Source organism: Salvia hispanica, chromosome 4, assembly GCF_023119035.1.
Source record: "Salvia hispanica cultivar TCC Black 2014 chromosome 4, UniMelb_Shisp_WGS_1.0, whole genome shotgun sequence".
Classification (NCBI taxonomy): Eukaryota; Viridiplantae; Streptophyta; class Magnoliopsida; order Lamiales; family Lamiaceae; genus Salvia; species Salvia hispanica.
The window spans coordinates 32,737,046-32,761,257 of record NC_062968.1 but is presented as its reverse complement, the minus strand read 5'-3'; the positions used below and the strand labels follow the sequence as shown (position 1 = coordinate 32,761,257).

General features: G+C 32.7%; 3 protein-coding genes across 5 annotated transcripts; all 3 read left to right on the top strand.

Moving 5' to 3' along the window:
• Positions 1-8,465: 8,465 nt before the first annotated feature.
• LOC125223807 (ferric reduction oxidase 2-like) lies at positions 8,466-11,997 on the top strand. The gene is made up of 8 exons (XM_048127100.1): positions 8,466-8,736; positions 8,951-9,053; positions 9,129-9,320; positions 9,393-9,627; positions 9,710-10,037; positions 10,266-10,509; positions 10,580-11,274; positions 11,607-11,997. Exons 1-8 carry the CDS (start codon positions 8,577-8,579, stop codon positions 11,744-11,746), a joined length of 2,097 nt encoding a protein of 698 aa, XP_047983057.1. The 5' UTR covers positions 8,466-8,576; the 3' UTR covers positions 11,747-11,997.
• Positions 11,998-15,686: 3,689 nt separating this feature from the next.
• Positions 15,687-18,469, top strand: LOC125222306 (probable E3 ubiquitin-protein ligase RHB1A). 2 transcript variants are annotated; one of them, XM_048124836.1, is made up of 5 exons: positions 15,687-15,856; positions 16,387-16,507; positions 17,175-17,499; positions 17,587-17,696; positions 17,876-18,469. In XM_048124836.1, the coding sequence occupies exons 2-5, from the start codon at positions 16,445-16,447 to the stop codon at positions 17,918-17,920; spliced, it is 543 nt and encodes a 180-aa protein (XP_047980793.1). In that variant the 5' UTR covers positions 15,687-15,856; positions 16,387-16,444; the 3' UTR covers positions 17,921-18,469. The 2 variants fall into 2 exon arrangements, with proteins under 2 accessions (XP_047980793.1, XP_047980792.1); XM_048124835.1 differs by having other exon boundaries at positions 15,688-15,856; positions 16,354-16,507.
• A 3,119-nt stretch (positions 18,470-21,588) lies between these two features.
• LOC125222305 (ubiquitin-conjugating enzyme E2-23 kDa-like) lies at positions 21,589-24,170 on the top strand. 2 transcript variants are annotated; one of them, XM_048124833.1, is made up of 6 exons: positions 21,589-21,763; positions 21,884-21,963; positions 22,425-22,539; positions 22,628-22,680; positions 22,767-22,895; positions 23,807-24,170. In XM_048124833.1, exons 1-6 carry the CDS (start codon positions 21,720-21,722, stop codon positions 23,935-23,937), a joined length of 552 nt encoding a protein of 183 aa, XP_047980790.1. In that variant the 5' UTR covers positions 21,589-21,719; the 3' UTR covers positions 23,938-24,170. The 2 variants fall into 2 exon arrangements, with proteins under 2 accessions (XP_047980790.1, XP_047980791.1); XM_048124834.1 differs by lacking the exon at positions 22,425-22,539 and having other exon boundaries at positions 22,745-22,895.
• The last annotated feature ends 42 nt before the right edge of the window (positions 24,171-24,212 follow it).

Genomic DNA, 24,212 nt, shown 5'->3' with positions numbered 1-24,212 from the left:
TAATAAGTTATCACATATTTGAGATAAACTAAAATTTATTTCATGTACTATAATATTTTTGCATCTCGTTGTATCCTATTTTCTAATATTGTAATACAACGAAGATTTGCGTATTAATATTTTGTGCATTTAAATCTATTTAATTTGATAACATATTAAATATAAAAGTGCTAAAATATTAAAACAAAATAGTGATGATGTGGAAATGAAATGGAATGGGAGGGCCCTTCCATTGCAGCCTGTTAGGTTTGGTATACTGTAAAGTATGTTTCGAGCAAGTTTCGCTCGAATAGAATCTTGCTTGTATACGTAAAACTCTATAATCCACTTTTAACCCGATTCAGTATTATTCGAGCAGTTACGCACGAATAGAATCAGTATATTATTACATTGTTTGCTTGTGCATTTATAAGATGTTTTATAAACATTTAAATGTATAAGAAGCAAACAAAGTCTAAGTCTTTTGCTTAGTAGACTGGTTGTGGGCGTCGTCCACTTTAAGGTAACACAGTCGGTTCTATGCAATGCTTTGCAAAAGAAAAAGAAGAATTTCACAACCCAGATAGGCTTAGACTACCTATCATGAAATGTTGCAATGTCAGTCCGATTATTTCTAAGCCTTTCTGAAATAAGATGACGTTGGTGTGGTATAGTACTGAATGGATCTAACGGCAAGACGTGTCTTTATGCTATCTACTATTTGAAAGACTAGGTCTTGATAAATAACTATTTCTTAATCTACACACGTTAGCATTGAGCATACGGTATTGATTATGCACTACTTTGACTTATCAAATGGTGCGGGTTTTTCGCAACCCAATAATCCTGATATATTGGGTAGTGGTGATTAATATCCATCGGTGCTAGGATTTCTATTATGTTGAATCGTGCACGAGGCGAGTCTCGTTTGATAATGTTCTCAAGAGGAGCTCGAACAAGGTTTTATTATTCGGGAAACTGGCCAGTTGGAGTTTTATTACTCTATGAATAATAAATAAGTGTTTCTTGCTAAGTCCACTCTTGGAATTAATAATATGTTAATTAATCAAGTCCATAACAGACATTAACTAATTAATGGACATTTATATCTTAAGCGTGGGAAATAAATAATATAAATAACGGAAACCCGGATTACTTATAATTTCGGATTTGGATGGGGAGTGCAATATTACTTCTGTAGTGGCTGCTCGTAATATTCCAATATAAGCTTGTATTAAATTGTGGGTTCAATTTTATTAGTAAAAAGCTAATTGGGGGAGCCCATATCCAAAACCTTCCATAGATCCCTGACTGGGCCCAATATGAACTTAATATAAATAGGAGAATAAAGGAGAGACAGAAACACAATAATAATAAGTAGTAGAAATTTTCGTCCCCCTCTGTTTATAGAGAAGCTAAAAAATTCTCTCAGCTCTCCTTCGTGAGATTTTTCTGTCTTCTTTATTCGAGTGCTAGTATTTTGATAAGATCAGCCCACCCTGATATCGAGATACAGTTCGGGAACCAGAGAGAAGATCCGTGGTCTAGTATTGAAGATCATCACGTGGAGAAGGCGCGAGCAATCGACGATTCTTTGGAGAATCAAATCGGTAACTCTAAACCGTAGAATTCATGTTTTAGGATTTACTTTCTTTGAGCCTTAATATAAATAGGAGAATAAAGGAGAAGACAGAAACACAATAATAATAAGTAGTAGAAATTTTCGTCCCCCTCTGTTTATAGAGAAGCTAAAAAATTCTCTCAGCTCTCCTCCGTGAGATTTTTCTGTCTTCTTTATTCGAGTGCTAGTATTTTGATAAGATCAGCCCACCACCCTGATATCGAGATACAGTTCGGGAACCAGTCAGAAGATCCGTGGTCTAGTATTGAAGATCATCACGTGGAGAAGGCGCGAGCAATCGACGATTCTTTGGAGAATCAAATCGGTAACTCTAAACCGTAGAATTCATGTTTTAGGATTTACTTTCTTTGAGCATGAATTATTTGCCTTCTAGCATGCAATTATCTGTTTAACATGTGAATTGATTAATCACATAATAGGTCAAATAGATCTGTGTCTGATTTATTTGTTTTGTACATGTCTTCCAATGTGCAAGGGGCACCAAATCCCAGCACAACCTACCATCATTACCATGGGGAACTACTGGCAATTGTTCACTTGTTTATGTTTTCTAAAAAGAAGAGTTTCACTGTTTCTATAAAAATCTAAATATTTTCTTAAATACTCTCTCCTATGTGATTAGGAGTCTCATTTTTCCATTTTAGTCCGTCCGTGAATAGGAGTCTCAGTTCACTTTTACCATAAATGGTAATAGGGTCTCATCTTCCACTAACTCATTCCACTCACATTTCATTTAAAACTAATATACACAAGTGAGACCCCTATTCCACTAACTTTTTTCCACCCACTTTTCTTAATATTTCTTAAAATCCTGCCGCCAAAAAATAAGATTCCTAATAGTGGACGAAAGAAGAAATATCTACAATGTAGAAAATTCTCCTAAAATATCTTGATATTTTAGTACCTACTGATATTTAGAAAATTCTACATAATATCTAGATATTTTTATAATATCTAGATATTTCCATTATAAAATTAAGTTTATTTATTAATATTCTAACACAGACTACATTTTGCAATCATTCTCTATGTACCCTATTTCCGCTCTCTCCAATTTGGTACATTTTAAAATCAAGTCATTATATCTCTCGTAAATAGATAGATTAGCAATATGAAGCTTTTCTAGTAGTTTGCATTTTACGTCAATTCTAAAATCCACCACGCAGAGGTTCAACAGGGTAGACATTCTGGAACTACATGTTGTTAAGTGTTTGATCTTATGTCAGAAGCCCCTAATCAGAATCCATCACGCTGGAAAACCAAAAGTTCTCCTAACTAGACTGAAAAGTTTAAGATAATTATCTCACTTAAAATTTAAATACTCATCCACCTAAAGAGACTAGTTGTGTGTTGCATCGGGTAGGCAGTTCAACAATTCTTGTTGTATGAATTTTGATTCCAACTCACTCTTTTTTCACAATTATTCATGTTCACTCTTTTTTTTATAATTATTCATGTGTGCAGACAAAACAATATAGAGCAATTAAAAGTGACTATTGCAGCGAGCGAAATCATCAAGTATATCTCCATAGGTGCTTAATTTATTAACACATTTTACCTCAACACGAAAATCCATTGTGCATCCCACAACGCAGAGGGTCAAGAGCCCAGACGAGCCAAGAACTTCGTTAGGAACTGAAAACTTGTCTGTACTCTCAGGCCCCACGTATATTGACAAATTTTGTGCGAATTTGTTAAAATGCTAATCCTAAGATTTTTTAGATGAGAATTTTAAAATTTTAGGTTAATTAGTTATAAGATTCAAAATTATTTGAGAATAATTTCGTGTCCGAACCATCCGGAACCGGCGGTTCGGTTCGAAAAATTTGGAAACTGAACCGAACCACGGTTCTAAAATTCATGGTTTCGGTTCGGAATATTTCTCACGGTTTCGATTCGAAACTGTAACCGGCGGTTACGGTTTTGGTTTTAACCACCGGTTCGATAAACCTTGGGTAGCTCTAATTGCAGGGAGATAGGCCCTTTGGCCAAATGCCGATGTGAAAATTGGAATGAGAGGGCCCTTCCATTATGAATGCTCTAAGGGACGAAGGGAGTAGATACCTATCAAACTAAATATTATTATGAATTAAAATTTCGTAAACAGTTTATAAAATACAAATTTATAACGACCCTACTTCGAACTAGTCATTTTGAAGTTACGATCACACTCGCACCACACTCTTAATTGTGTCATGTAATTTAATTACTTAAGGCCATCTCCAACCATTTACACCAAACTCAAACCCATTTTTGAGTTTAAATCACACCAAAAAGTAGTTTTACTCCAATCATTTATTCTAAACTCAAACCCAAAAGAATATTCCATATTTATATTCTTTTTATACCTTTTTCAATTATACCTACATGTTTACTTAAATTACATATTAGTCCCACAATATTTTATCAATAATTTATGTAACTTAAATAGTTATACAATTTTTTTTATTAATATATTTATATATTAAATATACTTTATATTAAAAAAAATTACACTACTTTTAAAATTAAATACACTAAACTTGCAATAATAAAATTCAAATATAAATTGAAACTCATTTAAATATATCGCAATTACATAAAACATATCACGATAAACATAAAAAATAGCTAGAATTCAAGACTCGAAATTTGTGTATTGTTCCCACAAATGATCAACTAGCGCATTTTGAAGTTCCAGATGAGCACTTTTATTTCTTATTGCGTCATATCAGGTCATATACTCTTGAAATAATAACAAGATTTTTTTAGCAATATTCGTTCCTATTTAGTAAATTTATTAGTTATTATTTGTAAAAAAATATAATTTATTATAATATGGTCAGCTTGATAATTTCTATTTAATTATTTTTATTAGAAAAATATATGTAAATTCCGTGAACAAATTGTGTCTAAATTATATTGTTGATGGTTTGAATTAACTATCAAGTACTAGTACTAGTACATAAATTGACAGTATACAAATTGGCCGCTGGCTGATTCAACTATCAAATTAATAATAAGGACTATTATGCAATATTTAAATTTTTTTTGCAGTAGATACTCAATTTTGGTGTTCACTTCAAATTTGGTGTTGTTTGATTAAAAAATCCAAAAATGGGTATGGGTATGGAGTATGGTTGGAGCATATTTTTACACCAAAAATAAGATTTGGTGTATAGTTGAAGGTGGTCTAAATGGGCTAGAATTGATTAGTAATGCGTGGGTCACTCATTGGGCTGACCATATACTTGTATTATACCGTTTATTTATAGTTTCATAGACAAGTTTAGAATCAAGCCCACGAGAATTATCCAACTATGTTGTACACCATCCATTTTACAGCAGTGGAGACGTTTCTTTTTAACACGCGATTTAAAAAGAATTGTATTAAATGAATTAAGTATAGAAAAAATAAAGTAAGAAATGAAAAATGTAGATAGATGAAGAGAGAATAAAGAGATAATATGTGTTGATTTTTGTTAAAAATAAAATAACTCCACTATTGTAAAACATATCAATTTCATATCAAAATAATAAAATAACTTCACTATTATGGAATAAGGGAGTATTTATTTGCCAAATTCACATTTTTAGTTTAGCAACAACAAATAAACTTATACTACTACAACTAAGAAACATATATATGGAGTGTTTTTATTCACATTTTCAGTTTAGCAACAACAAATAACTTGTACAACTAAGAAACATATGGAGCATTTTTATTCACATTTTCTATAACCATGCAGCCTATTTCAATTATGAGTTTAATTTATAAAACAAATGGCCACAATGAGTTAAATGGTGGATATGATTAGAAATATTGAATCTCATTATTCCAATTTGTCAGTTTATGTATGTATGGACATGGATGATCCGACCCAATCTATTTGACAATTCTATTTTTTATGATTTAAACTATCTTTTTGTGCACTCAATTTGCTTGTTTTCACGATAAAAATCGCTCAAAAATTGACGCTTGTAGAGAAAATCAAATCATGCAAGTACAAAAAGAAATTAAAATTGGTTTGGCATATGGTCCCCTAAAACATTTTGATAGTAGACTGGCTTTCTTATGGCACTAAAAGTGCTCTAAGAAAATTTGCTACATTTAATCATAATGTTTTTGAATCAAACTTTGCCACTTCTCCTTCCAAAGCAATCTCTTTAAATTCACTATTGGAATTTGGAATGGTCCACTTTTTCTTTTTCTTTTTTACATTTTCATCTCCCTTTTTTATGTATATTATGGTTGGGGAATATTGTCTTCCCTAAATTATGGCTACTTTTTTCTCTTATGCTAAAGCAAGAAAATGAGAAATAACAAAAATTGAAGTCTCAGTAATGATTTGAGAACCTCACATTAATACTTTAGAATCTGTAATAGTATCAAGTTTTGAACATGATTTTTTCCTTCCCAAATGACTCATCTTACTTTCATAAACTCACACATTAATTATAGTACGGCAACTTTTATGGCTGAGATTTTAAGTTCTAGAAGAGTGGATGCATATGGTTGCACTAATTTTTAACCAATGTACAATTCATAAATTAAACCAAAATTGTTGTATTAATAGACCAATAACCGGTATCACTATAATATTTTCCTTATAACTTTGTGGCATATACTTGTTGTCCACGTGTAAATAATCATGGTGTTCGTTACTAAAATATCGAGTAAGTTCACCCGATTCACTTTTAATTATCTTTAAAATTAAAATTGTCTACATGTCTTAAATCCATGATTATGTGCAATGGTTGCAAATCACACTTTAAAATGAGATATTACAAATAAGCTTATATATAATAAGTCCTATTAACCACAAATTCATCCTTAAAGACCGAACTAGAGACTAAATTAGGGCCACTCATTTTTCTTAATCTTATGGTTATGATTAATTTAATATTTTATTGAATAAAAACATTTATTTTAGATTTTTTATTTTTTTTTATTTTTTTTAATTTTTAAATTTTTTTAAAAAAACTTAATTTTTTTTTAATTTTTTTAATTTTTTTTTAATTTTTTTAATTTGATAAAAACTTGCTAGAGTAAATAATGAACTATATTCACTACATAATGAACTAAATGAATGTATGTTATGAACTTATTACTTCATTCCGTCGTGCTATTACTTCATTCCGTTAGTTTATTACTTCATTCAATCATGATATTACTTCATTCCATTAGTTTATTACTTCATAATGTGTTATGACATAATTATCTTTCAGTTGGGTTTAGGGTTATTACTTCATTCCGTTAGTTTATTACTTCATTCAGTCATGTTATTACTTCATTCCGTTAGTTTATTACTTCATCCAGTCATGTTATTGTTATGAGCTTATTACTTCATTCAGTCATGTTATTGTTATGAGCTTATTACTTCATTCAGTCTTGCTATTACTTCATTCCGTTAGTTTATTACTTCATTTATTCATGCTATTACTTCATTCTGTTAGTTTATTACTTCATTCAGTCATGTTATTACTTCATTTCATTAGTTTATTACTTCATAATGTGTTATGACATAATTATCTTTTAGTTGGGTTTAGGGTTATTACTTCATTCCGTTAGTTTATCACTTCATTCAATCATGTTATTACTTCATTCTATTAGTTTAGTACTTCATTCAGTCATGTTATTACTTCATTCCGTTAGTTTATTACTTCATTCAGTTATGTTATTACTTCACTTCATTAGTTTACTACTTCATTTAATGTATTACTTCATTTTATTATTTTATTACTCCATAATGTGTTATGACATAATTATCTTTCAGTTGAAGTAAATTCAGTATATAATGAATGCGAAAAATTACTTCATAACATACATTCATTTAGTTCATTATGTAGTGAATATAGTTCATTATTTACTCCAGCAAGTTTTTATCGAATAAAAAAAAATTAAAAAATTTTAATTTCAGTTTTTTAAAAAAAAAGTTAAAATTTTTTGTTTAAAAAAATTTAAAAAAAATTAATTTTTTTTAAATTAAAAAAATAAATAAATTAAAAACGTTTTTATTTAATAAAATATTAAATTAATTCTAAATTAATCATTATCATAATATAAAGAAAAATGAGTGGTCTAAATTTGATCTCTAGTTCGGTCTTTAAGAATGGTTCGACATTGATTATAACTCTATATATAATAATATAACTAATTAATGAAATGAGAGGTGAAGGTCGAACACGTAGCAAACACATGTAGAGCACACTGAACCACGATTCTTGATTAACAAAAACACACTCCCCTTTAATTAGCAAACAAACTAATCCCACCATTCCTTAGTCAACTTCTACTATCTTACGACACACCCCAAATCAAAATAAAACAACGTATTTCTTTCAAATCAAAGATTTTAAGAAAAACTATTTATTTAATTTTTCTAATTAAAAAACTAGAGTGGGAGTATTTTCATTGGTTTAGATTGCGTTATAGCTAGTGACGTACAACTTAATGTTGCATGGTACATGCAATTATCTTCTTCCAAAAGCTTAATATCGCCAAGATTGTTACCTTAGAAGAGAATGTCAACTGCTTCCATGTCACACCCAATTTTATTTTTACACTTGATCATTCTTCAACTACGTCATTCCATTTATTTCTCGAATGCATCAATCACTAATGTGAAATAAAAATATGAAAATCAAGAAGATCACCAAGGTTCTTGCTAGATGAATAAGTCAACTATATAGGTAGTGAACAAATCTTGCAACCCGTTGTCACACCTTTATATATATATATATATATATATATATATATATATATATATATATATATATATATATATATATTCCTATTCCTCTATATATACCTCACATTCCCTTAACATTCTCCAATCCATTTCAATAACATTCTACACAATCCCTTACTTCCCTAAAAAAAACACTACATATATAAGTATATCTCAACAAATTAAACAAGAGAGATAGTGGCTTTATTTAGATTCATACTACAAAATTTAACATATACACATATATGGCTCTCCGGGCGGCGATAGCGGCGTTGGCGGTGGCGGTGGCGGTGTTTGGCGGTTACCTGGTTTTGCTGGTGGGGATGCCCACAAACGCCTATAAAGTGACGTGGCTGCCGGTGCTCCGAGCTAAAACCACCACCACTTACTTCGGAACTAACCAAGGTTTCATAAAACTCTCATGAAAATTAAAAATATGCATCATATACACAATTTTTTTTATGTTGTGTTTAATTTGGTCACTTAAACTTTTCTCATCTTTTTCTATATTTTTTTGTCTCGTGATAGTTAGCACGATACGTACATGCATTAAGAAGCATATTTATTATACTCTTATGAATCATCACTTACTCCTATATTAATGTTGTTTAATTTGCAGGTGCAACTTTGTTGGTCTTCACATCTCCACTTTTGTTAATTGCACTATTGGGATGTATATATCTCCATTTAGGCAAAAAATCGGAAATTAACAATACTAAGAGGTGGGCATACGCAATTAATTTAATTATTGTATAATATGGCTCTACTTTTTTATTTCACACTTTAGTTATGAACAGTGGAGATGGAGAGAATCGGCTAGAGATATGGAAGAGGCCAATGATCATCAAAGGCCTAGGAATTGTTTCCAGAATAGAGCTTGCTTTTTTCCTCATGTTTATTGCTCTTCTCGTTTGGAATTTGGCTACCTATTTCCATAATGATTTTTCCCGAATTACCCCCAAGTCCGCCGCACTAGATGGTGAAAAAGTGTAAGATATTTAATTTACTAGTTACAAAATTTATTTACTATGATGATTTTATGATAATATTGATTGATGCAGGTGGGAGGCAAAGCTGGACATGGCGGCGCTCCGGCTGGGGCTGGTTGGAAACATAGCACTGACCTTCCTATTCTTCCCGGTGACACGTGGATCGTCGGTCCTCCAGTTTATGGGGCTAACATCGGAGGCTAGTGTGAAATACCACATATGGCTAGGCCATATTGTCATGACCTTCTTCACTGCCCATGGCCTTTCTTACATCATATTTTGGGTTTCCACTCATCAACTATCTCAGGTACTTTTACTTTATTTCATTTTCCTATATAATATATTGGAAACATTCAACTTATTTTTGGTAATCTTGGTGTAAATTTTAGATGGTGGAATGGAAGAATACAGGAGTCTCAAACTTAGCAGGAGAGATATCTTTGCTAGCTGGACTATTCCTATGGGTTACCACATACCCAAGGATTAGAAGAAGAGTGTTTGAGCTCTTCTTCTACACTCACCATCTCTACATTATATTTGTCTTCTTCTTTGTTCTTCACGTTGGCATCAGCTTCGCCTCCATCATGCTCCCGGGCTTCTTCCTCTTCATCGTAGACAGATATCTTAGGTTCCTGCAGTCCAGGCAACACGTCCGCCTCCTCTCCGCTAGGGTTCTTCCATGCCACACTGTTGAGCTCAACTTCTCCAAGAACAAAGGTACTAGATATATTTACATTTAGGTGGTGTTCGGTTTCCAAGACAAGATAATACCAAGATACAATCTAGGATTGAGTTGTGCGATTGAATCTCATGAACCAAACACACTGTATATTTAATCCCATGATACAATCTTGCAAACCGAACACCCCTTAGTAGTACTATATTCTAACAACTATTGATTATGTATGTTGTTGGTTTTGAGGATTGATTGATGGTTTATGTCAGGTTTGAAGTACAGTCCAACTAGTATCATGTTTGTGAATGTGCCCAGCATTTCTAAGCTGCAATGGCATCCATTTACTATTAGTTCAAGTAGTAGTTTGGAAAGTGATACAATAAGTGTGATCATCAAAGGGGACGGAAAGTGGACCAGTAAACTCAACGACTTGGTTGCTTCACCCTCTCCACCCCCACGTCTCGATGTCTCCATCGAAGGCCCTTACGGACCTGCCTCAACCGATTTCCTAAGGTACGACAGACTAGTCTTTTGAGATGAGTTTTCCTGTTTGTTACATAACACTACACGTTTTTTTTCGCAGGCATGATCTTCTAGTGATGGTAAGCGGGGGAAGCGGCGTGACGCCCTTCATCTCCATCATCCGCGACCTCATCCACACGGCCGAAACCCTAAAAAACCAGACCCCACAGATCCTCCTCATCACCGCCTTCAAAAACTCAACAGACCTCACCATCCTCGACCTCATCCTCCCCATCTCCAGCGCCCCCCTCCCCAACCTAAACCTCCAAATCGAGGCCTACGTCACAAGAGAGAAGCCACAGCAACAGCCACGACAGGAGAAGAAATCTGCCCGCATCGTGTGGTTCAAGCCCCGCCCGGCCGACGCGCCCCTCGCCGCAACCCTAGGCAACGACAACAAGTGGCTGTGGCTCGGCGCCGTCATCGCCGGATCATTCATCATCTACCTCGTCTCGATTGGGATCCTGACGAGGTACTACATATACCCTATCGATCGGAACACGAACGCGATATTCTCCTCCGCCGCGAGAGCCGCGCTCCACGCGCTGTTCATCTGCGGCGCGGTGGTGGTGGCTGCGACGGCGGGGTTCGTGTGGAGCAAGGAGCGCGGGGCTAAGGAGACCACGCAGATCCAGAACATGGCGACGCCGACCGCGTCACCGTGTTACGTGGCAGGGAGGGAGATGGAGAGCTTGCCCCAGCAGTCGCTCGCGGAGTCGATCAACGTGTACTATGGGGAAAGGCCCGACCTCAAGAGTGAGTCAATCTTAACTCTTACTGCGTATTCCCTCCATCTCATAAAAAAAGATGTCACACTTTCTTTTTTAATTTATCCTACTAAAGATGTCACATTTCCATTTTTAGAAAAAAATTTCTTTATCACATTAATATAAATATTATATTTTCTCTTTTTACTTAACTCACAAAATAAAACCTCCTAAAATCTCGTGTCCCAAAAGTGTGACATCTTTTGTGGGACGGATAGCCATTCTTTTTTTATGATAGAAAAATGGATAATATTTTACTAATAGTTTATTCGTTGATTTAATTTATTTTGAGAAAAATGTTGGTGATGAATGGAAATGTAGGATATTTGTTTGAGCGGAAGGAATCAAGCGTTGGAGTGCTGGTTTGTGGGCCGAAGAAGCTGCGGCATCAAGTTGCCAACATATGTTCTTCGGGTTTGGCGGAAAATCTGCATTTTGAGTCCATCAGTTTTAGTTGGTGATCTCATCTTCAACCAACGTTTCTTTTGTTTCTTATATTTGTTTTTAATGTTTTCAAATTTCATGTCAGTATGTAATGTATTGGAGTCGAGTGAAGCCTTGTTTCTCTCTGTGTAATAAAATATTGCAATGAAGCAAAAAATGTCAGCTTACATTGCATAGAGGTTTCGTGTTGTTATGTTTTGATTTTGTCATATCAATTTATGAAATTCTTGACACCATTTATAAATAGTGAAATTCATTTGGTTTTAAATTTAGATAGTATACCATAATTTTATCCAAATCCTAATTAATGAAGAATCACGGGTTCTCTTTTTAGACCTAAAATGGTAGTACTACTATGAGTTTGTAAACAAAATTTAAAATTTTAAACAACCGCTATTAAGTGGTAGTCGCCAATTTTCATTTGCATGCACCAGATGAGAAAAAATTCCCTAGTCTAGTCATACCAAGGTAAAAAAATGATATGGTATGTCCTACCTATAACATATTGACAAATGGAAATATACATGGCTCAACTTCCAGCTGGAAATTACACCTCCACAAATGTTAACAAGATAGATTTTTATATGAAAATTATTATTATCCTATAACATATTGACAAATGGAAATATACATGGCTCAACTTTCAGCTGGAAATTACACCTCCACAAATGTTAACAAGATAGATTTTATATGGAAATTATTATTATCCCATATTTAATACTACTACGCATAGCCATATATACTATATACACGCATTAAACATTAGGAGTATTACCTAAATCTCCCATTATCTTTTAATCAACTGAAAAAATTATTACAACAATCATTAGATATCGATACATAATATATATTATAGATTGAACTACCTCAAAAGTGCTTAACGTTTCCAGTTGTGATACTGCAGGTCTCTAAGAAAAAAAAATATCTCCGAAAGTCTCTAACCTTAATTATAATCACGAATCTTGTAATTGTAGCCAATTTTCGGACCAAAATACCCAAATGCCTTGAAGGGTACTTTTGGCAATTCCTAAATTCGCTGACATATGAATTTTGTCACATTTATGTAAGCAATTTCTTATGTGATATCCTAATAAGTTCTGATATTTCATAAGTGATTAAAGTTTTGTCAACATTTGTACAAAAAAAAAAATCTTATATTCCTCTATTTCTAGTTAGTGGTAACAATATACTCTCTCCGTCCGCGAATAGGAGTCCCGTTTTTTCATTTTAGTCTGTCTGCGAATAGGAGTCCCGGTTCACTTTTACCATAAATGGTAATAGGGTCTCACCTTCCACTAACTCATTTCACTCACATTTCATTTAAAACTAATATATACAAGTGGGACCCCTATTCCACTAACTTTTTTCCACCCACTTTTTTTATCATTTCTTAAAACCCGTGCTGCCCATGAATGAGACTCCTAATGGCGACGGAGGGAGTACTAGTTATATCATATATGAAATTCATTGAGAAACATAGTTATATCATATATGAAATTCATTGAGAAACAACAAAAATATGGAAAAGTAAAGTTATTTATGAAATAAAATCTAAATCAATAATACATAGAATAAAAAATATTTCATATTTAATGAAATGATACAAATTATTTTCTTGAAACACAGACATTTAAAATATTTTTTCATTATATATCATCAAACTAATTTGCTAATGTAAGCCTAACTTTAAGATGATTTTATATTTATTAATATTTTATTAAAAATTTTAATTTAGTTCAAACTGAAATTTTTAACATCATATGAATATCAATCTTTATAGATTGAATATTCAAGCATGTGACATTAGTTATTTAATCCTTGTAGATTTTTTTATTAATAATAGTATCTGAAATTAAGACAATGTAAATTTATAAATTAATACTGGAAAATTGGGGTACTATCATAATAAATAAAACCGATCGATAAATAAAGGTAAAAAACTAAAAAACAAATAAAAATTAGAGGAAATAGAAAACATCGAAAAATACCTGAAAATGAGCTTTATAAGGAAGAAATGGTCTCATTTTATTATTTTCATATTAATTAATGCAGATAATGATAAATATGCAAATTATAGAAAAATTAGAAAGTGTAAATAATAACAAAATTTTAATTACGTATGAAAAACTAGAATTTATTAGAAAATTGCATAAGAAGTTTCTGACAAAAATGTGGCAGAAATCACATGTCAACAATATAATTGAGAGACAAAAATGCCCTTTTAGGACCTGAGGGTATTTTGGTCTAAAAAAATATGATTCGTGATTATATTTAATGTTAGGATCTTCCAGAGATATTTTTTTTCTTAGGGACCTGCAGTGTCACAAATGAAAACGTTAGGGACTTTTGAGATAGTTCACTCTATATGATAATATATTGAGCATAATATATATTTAAATATATATAAAATATATATAGGTATATATGTGTGAACACACATAATAGAGTGTAATCACGTTTCAGGTGCATATTTTTCTTTAATTGATAACATTGAACACAATAAAATGATTATATAGCTTAATTATTTTTATTTTACTGTATATATTAATCACTATTAAATAGATTAAGTGTTTAATTTATATGCCATGTTAAAATATAAAGGTAGCTAATAATAATGATAAAAAAACAATTTTACTTGATTAAGAAGATTAAATTTTAGTTCATTTGGATCATACATAATTATGTAATGATGTATTATAGAACATTTAGATGAATAAACATGTAGTCGGTATTAATAAAAATACTTATAAACGAACACACACATATATATATATATATATATATATATATATATATAAATTCTTTGAAATCCATTGATTGCAGTGAAGATTTTTTTTTAATCGATTTGAAGAAGATGGAAGATGTGGCGTAAATAGGGGTGGGTCGATACGATATATCGTATCGAAAACGTTGTATCGTGTATCGTATCGAAAATATCGATATGAAAGAATTTCATATCGTTATCGTATCGAAAGTTTCGATATATCGAACTTTCAATACAAAATTTTTTCATATCGTATCGATATTTCGATATATCGTACCGAAATTCGATATATCGTTAAATATCGATATATATCGAAAATTTTGATATATATCGATATATATATCGAAAATAAAATATCGATATATCGAAAATTTTCGATATATATCGTATTTTCGATATAAAACGATATATTGCGATATAAGGAAATTCATACCGTTATCGTATCGAAAACTTACGATACGATATCGTATCGTATCGAAAATTACGATATATCGAAAATTCGATAATTTTTCGATATTTTTCAATACGATACAAGCGATATATTATTTTTTCGGTATTTTTTCCCAGCCCTAGGCGTAAATATATTTTGCAAGAATGATATGGTTATGTAATTTATATATGAAATATTTATACTTTTCATATTAAAATTTTTGACAACTAGCATGCGTGGAGGTGTAATTTCCAGCTGGAAGTTGAGCAATGTACATTTCCATTTGTCAATATATTATACCTGGGATACACTAAATCATCTTTCCACTTTGGTATGTCTAGACTATGGAATTTTTTCTCAATATTGTTAGTTTTATATTAAAGCTTACTAAAGTAGATATAATTAATTTCACCTTACGCACGTCTTTAGTGGAAGTAGTGCTAATTTCCACAATGGCTCTGTAATGTGTTTCAAAAGTAATTTTTTTGGAAAAAAAGAGCTAGATGGTTATACTAAGTGTATTAGTCCAAATATTTTACTCATTCTAATTATCATTTATTTTCACTTTTTGTACTCACAATAATAAAGTACTCCTAGTAAAGTTGACAAACCTGAAACTAGGGTAATATTTTTATTATTTAAATATAATTCGTAACATTTTCTATAAATTATTAATAAAATTGTATAGTGGTATGATATGTTGAGCCTAATAAAACAAAGAGATAAGCACCACTCAAGAATTGATTACGTGCATCTCTTATATTTCTCTCCATTTTTATTTCATTTTTTGACTTTTCCCCAAATATTTCCCTTTTGCGTAAGTACTTCCATGATCACCCAATGAAAATTTCGAAATTGGAAGTTATTTCTGCAACATGTTACTGCTGATTCATCGCCTCTTCCTTCAAACTTCAAACCGCATGTTATTTTTAGGTGAAATTTCTTTTTATCTTCTTCCGCTTCTTTTGTTTTGTTATCGAAGCTTGTTGATTTAGTGTTTTATTATGTTGTTGGTGAACGGAATTTACTGCACATGGAGTTTCTGTGAAAGTCTGGATAAGGATTGATGTGGCTGATTACTGATTTATTTCAATTTATGGTTATGGCACTAGATTTTTTACTGAGAGATTGCGTAAAAATAGCCGTGGCGGTATATTTGAAGCTTTTGTTTGTCTTGAGTTTGTAAAGAGGTCACTGTGAAAACATTATTTCCTGATTTTGGAATAACTAGAGTTGTAACAGAGACAAGTTAGAACATTTGATTCTAACATAACTGGTGAATGTAACTGGAGCAGCATAATGTATTCAAATTAGTATGATAGTTACTTTTGTTGAATGTAATTTTTGGTAATTGACCTTCATAATCGACTTAATACTATGATTTTGATCTTGTTTGCTAATTCTATGCTGCTCCTTCTGTAATTATGCAGAGTTCTGATTGTGACAGTCCTCTGATTCCACAGTGCACAAAGAGGCTGGAAAATTATTAAGTTTAAGTTGTTAGGTAAAGGACTTGGTGAAATGGGAGGTTGTTGCTCATCATCCAGAAAGCTGGAGCTTCGTGGAGCGCCAGTGTATTATTATGTTAGTGACCACACTTGTTCTTCTTTAAATTTTAGCGCTTTATCCGTGGCCAATCTCAGTCAGCAAATAGTCTTTCTGCTTATACATTTTATAAGTTCTGCACTACAAAGTTCTTTAAATTTGAAATCTGAGTTATATCTGTTGTCCAATATTATTTTATCCAAGTCTGATACAGATGTAATTTTCAAGTCTCTAGTTTACTCAAACTGTGGCTGTGGTAGATATTACACTTATACTGGACGATTGGATAGAACAGTAATAGACTAACAGATACAGTGCCATAAATATGTCTTCGGCACTGCTGTTGTCACATTAAAAATGGTTACAAACCTTGAAAACTATATAGCCCGCGGAGATGTAAAGGTGTAATGGAGAGTCTTTTGGTCAATACATGGAACTTGGTTGAGATAAATGATGTGAAAAGGGGAATTTCTGTTAACATGATAAATAGTCTTATATACTTAAGTACTAAATTTTAATGTATATATGGTACTTCATCTCGCTCTCTCCCCTACAGTCTTGACTATTGAGCATTTTGAAATCCTTCACGGGTATAAGGAGTTTATTTTTCCTTGCATTTGAGTAGACTATCTTTTAGTTATTACCATTGTGTAATAAGCACTCTTTCCTTATGATCACTTAGTTTTAATGTCACATCATTATTCAGTACCATCCATCTCCAGAAGAGAATGCATTCCTCAGTTCGCGCAGTGGTGGACCGTTGCTTGATTTAAATCTGAACATGTCAGCTCCTGACACTTATCGATCTCCTCCTGCACCTATACCATACGATGTGGTTCTGGGGCATCCACTTGTTGGGTCGAGAGACGCGGCTTTAAGTGGCCAGCTTTTAGGAAAACATATTTGCAAGGATATCCAATTGGGCATTCTTCCCCTATCTCCTAGGAAGACAGACCCTGAGCTTTTGAAATCTAATCCACTTACAGTAGCAGCAATGGATGAAGAAGATGTCTGCCCCACTTGTCTGGAAGGTAAAATAGTTTGCTGTATATTTTCAATTTTCTCCCATTCTTTCCATATCTGCTTTATCATCTATTTTCTTTTACAATATATCACAGAGTATGATTCAGAGAATCCTAAAATAATGACCAAGTGTAACCATCACTTTCACCTTTCATGCATACTCGAGTGGATGGAAAGAAGCGACACCTGCCCTATCTGTGATCAGGTTAGTCTGTGCCTGAATATACTCAACACCTTAATTTCTTTTCTATTTCATTTTTTCTTCCTTTAATGTTGTAGCTTCTCTCACAAAATCATGAAATAACATTCGTATCCACTTTTCACTTTTCGTGCTGATTTTATGCAAACAAATTTTGATACTTACGTAATTTCTCCAAATTGCAGGAAATGATATACGAAACTCCTGTGGGTGTGGCAAGATGTGATTAGCTTGGCTATTGTGTGTATAGCTCTTCTTTGTATATAGATAGGAATCCATGCAATTCATCATTCTCAATCCTTTATGGATCAACATTCATTTGTACAAAGATCATTTCACTTTGTAAATATTTCAAACGTCTCGACCCAGTTCAGCCCTATTGAAACAGATTAGTTTCAGAAACGTTGATAAAGAAGGGCATCATCATTCTTTCATCAGAAGGGCTGTCGCCACAAGCCTAAGAATCAACATTTCTGGTTGTTGTCTGCTTTGCAAGTGTGAGAGGCATGCATATAGACAGGGGATATAGAGGTATATAGTTACCACAATTCAAGATTTCTCTGTATGTTCTGTCAAGATTTAAGGTACGAAACAATTTATATAGCTTCTCGTGTTTAATAGTATTTGCAGGCTTGGTTGTAAATTTCTTTAATGTGCTGATCTATGAACTCATACACGTGATAGAATCGTTCTTGGCTTTGAAATTTAGTCATAGATTTATGTACATATTTATGAACTATTACAAAAATTTAGTGATATACATGTGCCGATTTATATAATCATACACGTGATAGATTTCTTAGAAACATTGAGTAAATTTAGTGAGCATGTTTTGGAATGTCATAGTGAATTCTGTTCCTTTGCCATCTAGAATGATTGGTGTGTTTATTTTATTTTGAGGTGGTGGTTAGAATTGGCGTTATACTATTGATTGATTGATTAATTAATTAATTAAATATTTAGATAAAATTAAATCTTGGTAAGTGTCACTATTACATATTGTTCATCCGTAATCATAAATTATTGGACCTAAAGAAATGGCATTTATTGAGGTGAGAGGTAAAGTTCGTAATAATAGGTATGGGGCATGATTTAAATGAGATTGTCTGGATTATATTTAGTTAAGAATATGTTTGTGAGATTCAGATTCATTTTCGTTGTCAATCTTATCCCTTTTCATGTATTTTCAGTTTACTTAATTATTTAAACACTTTATCATGTGTTATTAAAACATTAAGACTTGTTTTGCAGCGTGGATTGGATATAACATGATAATTAATTTGGGATAAATTTTTTAGGCCAAAAGTAGGATAATATCTATATAAGGTTTTTGTAATGTTGTTTTCTAGAGTACTCTGTACTCCATTTTAAATTAATTCTACACTAAAAATATCAACTAGTCTCGTAATAACTAGGGTTGCAAAACAAGCTAAGCTAAGTCAAGCCGAATACTACTCAATGAAAGCCTGACTCGAGTTCATATCTTATTGTTCGAGCTCGTTTCACCACCCAATTACCAAGCTCAAGCTCATGTAATGCTTGATAATATTATATTCGAGCTTAGCTTGAGCTAGGCTCGTGTGTTAAGTACTTGATAATGATATCGAATTCAAACTTGAGCCCCTCTTCTAATATTTGTATAAATGGTGTTTGAGTAGCACATATTATGGTATTATTCTTAAATGCTCATCCAAAGTATTGGTCCAATATCCACCACAACTTTTAACAGAAACAAAAGCTTAGAAATAAACTCAAAATAATTATTGGGTGTCGTCCATCCAAACATATAAGGCGGACCACATGTGTATTAGGCACCACCTACCTAATAATAAAAGACTGTCTCTATCAACAATACATAAAAATAAGTACAAAATCAAAAGAAAAAACACTTATGGGGATAAAGAACAACTAAAACAAGCCTGACATACTTTTAGAATTTAAATGTGTCTTATGTTGCATTAGTCGATAATTCTTAAAAGAACAACTAAAACAAGCCTGACATACTTTTAGAATTTAAATGTGTCTTATGTTGCATTAGTCGATAATTCTTAAAGAAATAAAAAGTGAATATGTCTTATATTGATAGTGAGTGCGGATGTGAGGCTTATATAGTGGTAGAATAGAGAGGGCTCAAAATCTGACTCAAGCTTGACTTGCTATCTTCGAATCGTACTCCGTGCGAGATTATTTTTAAGTGACTCTCAAATAGCTCACCAATGTGTATCTTTGGTCATATATATATAGGTTTGTGTTAAAATGACAACGTGACAACGCTTATACAACAATATTATAAACGCTACACAGCAATATTCAATACGGTAGACAATGAATCTATAGATTGCTGTATAGTGTGTCGGATATTGCTGCTCAAGAAAAATTGCTTTGTTTAAAGGCCAGCAGATTGCTGCCCGTCTTTTTCCAGATTTTTTTTTTGCCACGTGGCAGCTTATTATTCGTCCACGTGTACAAATGATTGGCTAGAAATTGTGGTATGGTGTTATTTTAAGGGGTGGTGCCACCCTAACATGCCCATATATATATATATATATATAGATGTAGAAGTCGACCTAATGTCATTTTTTGGGAGGCATGGAGATAATGTTATTTTTAATCCTATTATAATCTCTTTCGCTCATTTTCACCACTTTCAAAATTAAATTTATTAATACGTAGACAACGTGTCTACTTTGCTTGTCGATTTATTTATTGTTTGTGTCTTGTTTTTAAGTCGACAGATGCATTAATATTTAATAGTGACGCACTCGAATAACCAAAATATTGTTTTTGGAACCGAATGATTTCTTCATTTTTATTCTATTGCTCTAAATGTATTTAGCAACGGTTTACATTTCTTGTTAATTGTTTGCACATTTTATTTGTGCCGTGTGTAGCTTATATACATACTCCTATTTCAGATAGATTATGTTATGTGTGTGATCTACTCATGGATGTCTTTCTTCTTGTAAAAAAATGAAATTATTTTTTTGGTAAATGCGATGAAGGTAAAATTTGACTGCACATTTTAAAGATAAATTTGTACGTCAAATAAAAGGAAATAGTTATATATATATACTGAAATTAAGCTAGTGGTCAATTATTGATTTTCATTATCTCTATATGCAAGTATATAAGAAAATTGACCAATTTTACAAATATAATGTTTTTTCACGCAACTCTTATATATATTTTCATTTTTTGGGGGGAATTGAATCTGTTTTACATGTTCATGTTTGTTTTTCTATTTCTTTTTTCATTGTCAATGTTTGCTTTCCGCGTTGGAATGCAATTGAATTTAAATGCTATAGACCTTAAATCAGGGCTAATCAGTCCCAACCTAAGTTAGTTATATAAACCACAAGTCCCAACCTGAATTTTATTACAATCAAAGAGTGAAATCAGGCCCAACAAATAAATCATTTTGCAAACAAGTGGCCTAATAAAGAGGTGATTTCATTTAAAGCATATCATATTCTCTCACAAATAAAGAGGTAATTTTTAATCATTCTCATAATTTTTTGTTACTACTTTATTTTTTATTTCAATACATAAAAAAAATACTCTCCCTGTCCCATTAAAAATGAAACGTTTTCCTTTTTTGGTTGTCCCATTAAAAATGAAACGTTTCCTAAAATGGAAACAACTCTATCTCTACTTTTTCATCTTTCTTACTTTACTCTCTCTTCATTTACTCACAAAACAATACTGCATAAAATCTCGTGTCAATTCCCAAATGTTGCATTTTAAGTGGGACGGAGGGAGTATAATTTAGGTAATAGTAATTGATTGAAGAAAAGTACACGTGTACATCTTGGTAATAGAGGGTGACTGTGGAATTGCCCATGTGTGCATATACATACATATAATGTATATATCCATTTTCTCGCACACAATTAATTCTTTCATTCATCTTCTCAACCTTACTTCTTTAACTCCAACAAGTAACTTCATTCTTCCCCTTTTTCTCTCTCATCCCTCATTTCCTTCCCCAAATCAAACTCAAGCAAGCTCAGAATCACAGCTAAATTCAACATGTCTTCCCCAAGCAAGAGGCGCGAGATGGACTTGATGAAATTGTAAGCTCTTTTTTTTTGTGGTGGAAGAGAAATTTGTGTTTGTTTTCCAATTCATTTTCTCTGCCTAAATTAGCTGCTGATATGTCAATTTTAACTGAAAATTTTGGTGTTTTGAAATAGGATGATGAGTGATTACAAGGTGGAGATGATCAATGATGGGATGCAGGAGTTTTATGTGCATTTTCATGGCCCTAGTGAGAGTAATTTTCCTAATATTATCTCAAACCTGAACCTTTTTCCAGATGAAATTGTTTTTTGCTTTTGATTCAGTATTTTTTTTTTCTGGCATCTTTTGATCCATTTTGTTTGCACCTTTATTTAGGAGTTTGATTTTTTCCACATTATGCAAGAGATGTTGAAGAGGAATAGAAAATTTGTCAAACTTGATAATAATAATTGAAGGTTGCTACATCCTGATTGAGTTTGGATCTTCTTTATTTGCGGCCGGGGTTGACTATATCCATCTGATTTATTAATTTGGGTATAATATTAGTCACATTAAGATAGAATGGATTCACCTAATAGTAAAGCTACAATCTTATTATTGGTTACATTGTATTTTATGGTTTTGATTGTATGAGGTTGAGTTGCGTAGACTCTTTAATGTTTAATGGATGATGTGTCTTGGAGTTTTGTTGAATGTTACCAATGGCATGTTTAGGTCCTTACCACGGCGGGGTATGGAAGGTAAGGGTTGGGCTTCCTGATGCATACCCATACAAGTCTCCTTCGATAGGATTTATAAACAAGATGTACCATCCCAATGTGGATGAAATGTGAGTATTCTATGACATGGAAGAATGCTAGATAGTGTGTTATCTCGATCAATATTGAAATGTTTCTTTCGGGATGATGATAATCCAGGTCAGGTTCGGTGTGTTTGGACGTTATCAACCAGACATGGAGCCCTATGTTTGGTAATGGGGTTGTGTACTCTCTTATGTTTTTGTTTCTATTCTTATCGCATTCTTGAATATGTAGTGTGTTCATTTTACTCATCCAGACCTGGTGAATGTGTTTGAGGTGTTTCTACCTCAACTCTTGCTGTATCCTAATCCATCTGACCCGTTGAATGGAGAAGCTGCAGCTTTGATGCTGCGTGATCGAGCTGCTTATGAACAAAGAGTCAAAGGTAATGAAAGCTCTGAAACTCAGGAATTGCTTAGAAGATTGTGGATTAGTTTTATGACAGTTCTGAAACTCTGATCTTTATACTTAAAACAAAAGAAGGGTTTTAAAACTAGAAAAGTAGTGTGGCGTTGATCTTGACCCTAGAGTGCAATGAAAGAGGAATCGATGTCTATGAGTTGTGTTAGTTCTAGGTTGAATTCTGTGCAATATTCGAGGCCTCCCAGTTTTCCCACATTGGCTGCATTCTGTAGGAAAGTAGTACGCCTAATAATATATAACATGAGCTTACACTCAGTGGAACCATAAACCTAAGGCTCTCTCAATCATATTTTAGGGGAATGCGAACTTGAGGAATAGAATGTTCTATATACCTATTATGGAAGCTATATAAAAACTTGATCCAGGTGCTGGAACCCCAGAGAGTATAACCTCGTGTGCTAACGTTTGATGTGCTTTTATAAGCACCGGCCATCTCGAGTGAGGACGTTTCCTACTCAAAAGCACTTTTGGCCGTTTGGGCATTTCTTTGATTGATTTACTTCAAGTATATCATGTTGAACTTCTGTAGCTCTATTAAGTGTATATGGTGCATTAACCCTATAGATCATATACTAGAGACTTTCCACATGTAGATTGGTTTATGTATATTGAGTGGAGTTAACACGATCGGTCATAAATCAGATTCCCACCTCCACCAAAACCACCCAAAAAATCAAAGGAAAAACTTATATGTACAAGAAATCATTTTCTTAAAGTCCGTAGTTGTTTCCAGCAACTTAGATGAGCTGGTTTATGTCCTAAAACTCAACATAATAATGCTCAGACTTTTAAAATTCCGTGACAACATGGCCTCAACCTTTTCTAGCTATCTGCTTGTACATATCTAATGCGCGTTATACTTGCATTATCCAGAATACTGTCAGAAATATGCAAAACCAGAAGATGTTGGGGATGTCCCAGAAGAGAAATCAAGTGATGAAGAGCTTAGTGAAGACGAGAGTGTGTCTAGCGACGAGGAAGTTGTGGGGCCGGTGGATCCATAGCCTTCCCTCACTACCAGTTTCAGTACTATGTCCAACTATTCTCTCTGTATGCTTCTATCAAATGCATATAGAAGAAGAAGCTATTCCTTTCCTACTGCAAAAAAACATGAGTATTTATATCCTGTTGTAAAGTCTGTTGTTGTAAATATATGCGTACATTGTTTGTAACTTTATTCCTCATTACAAATACCAAGCAAAAATCTTGCTCTAAGGGCAAGTTTTAATTTGTTGAATAATTGTTTCATAGTTTTAATAATTAATTTTACATTGATATA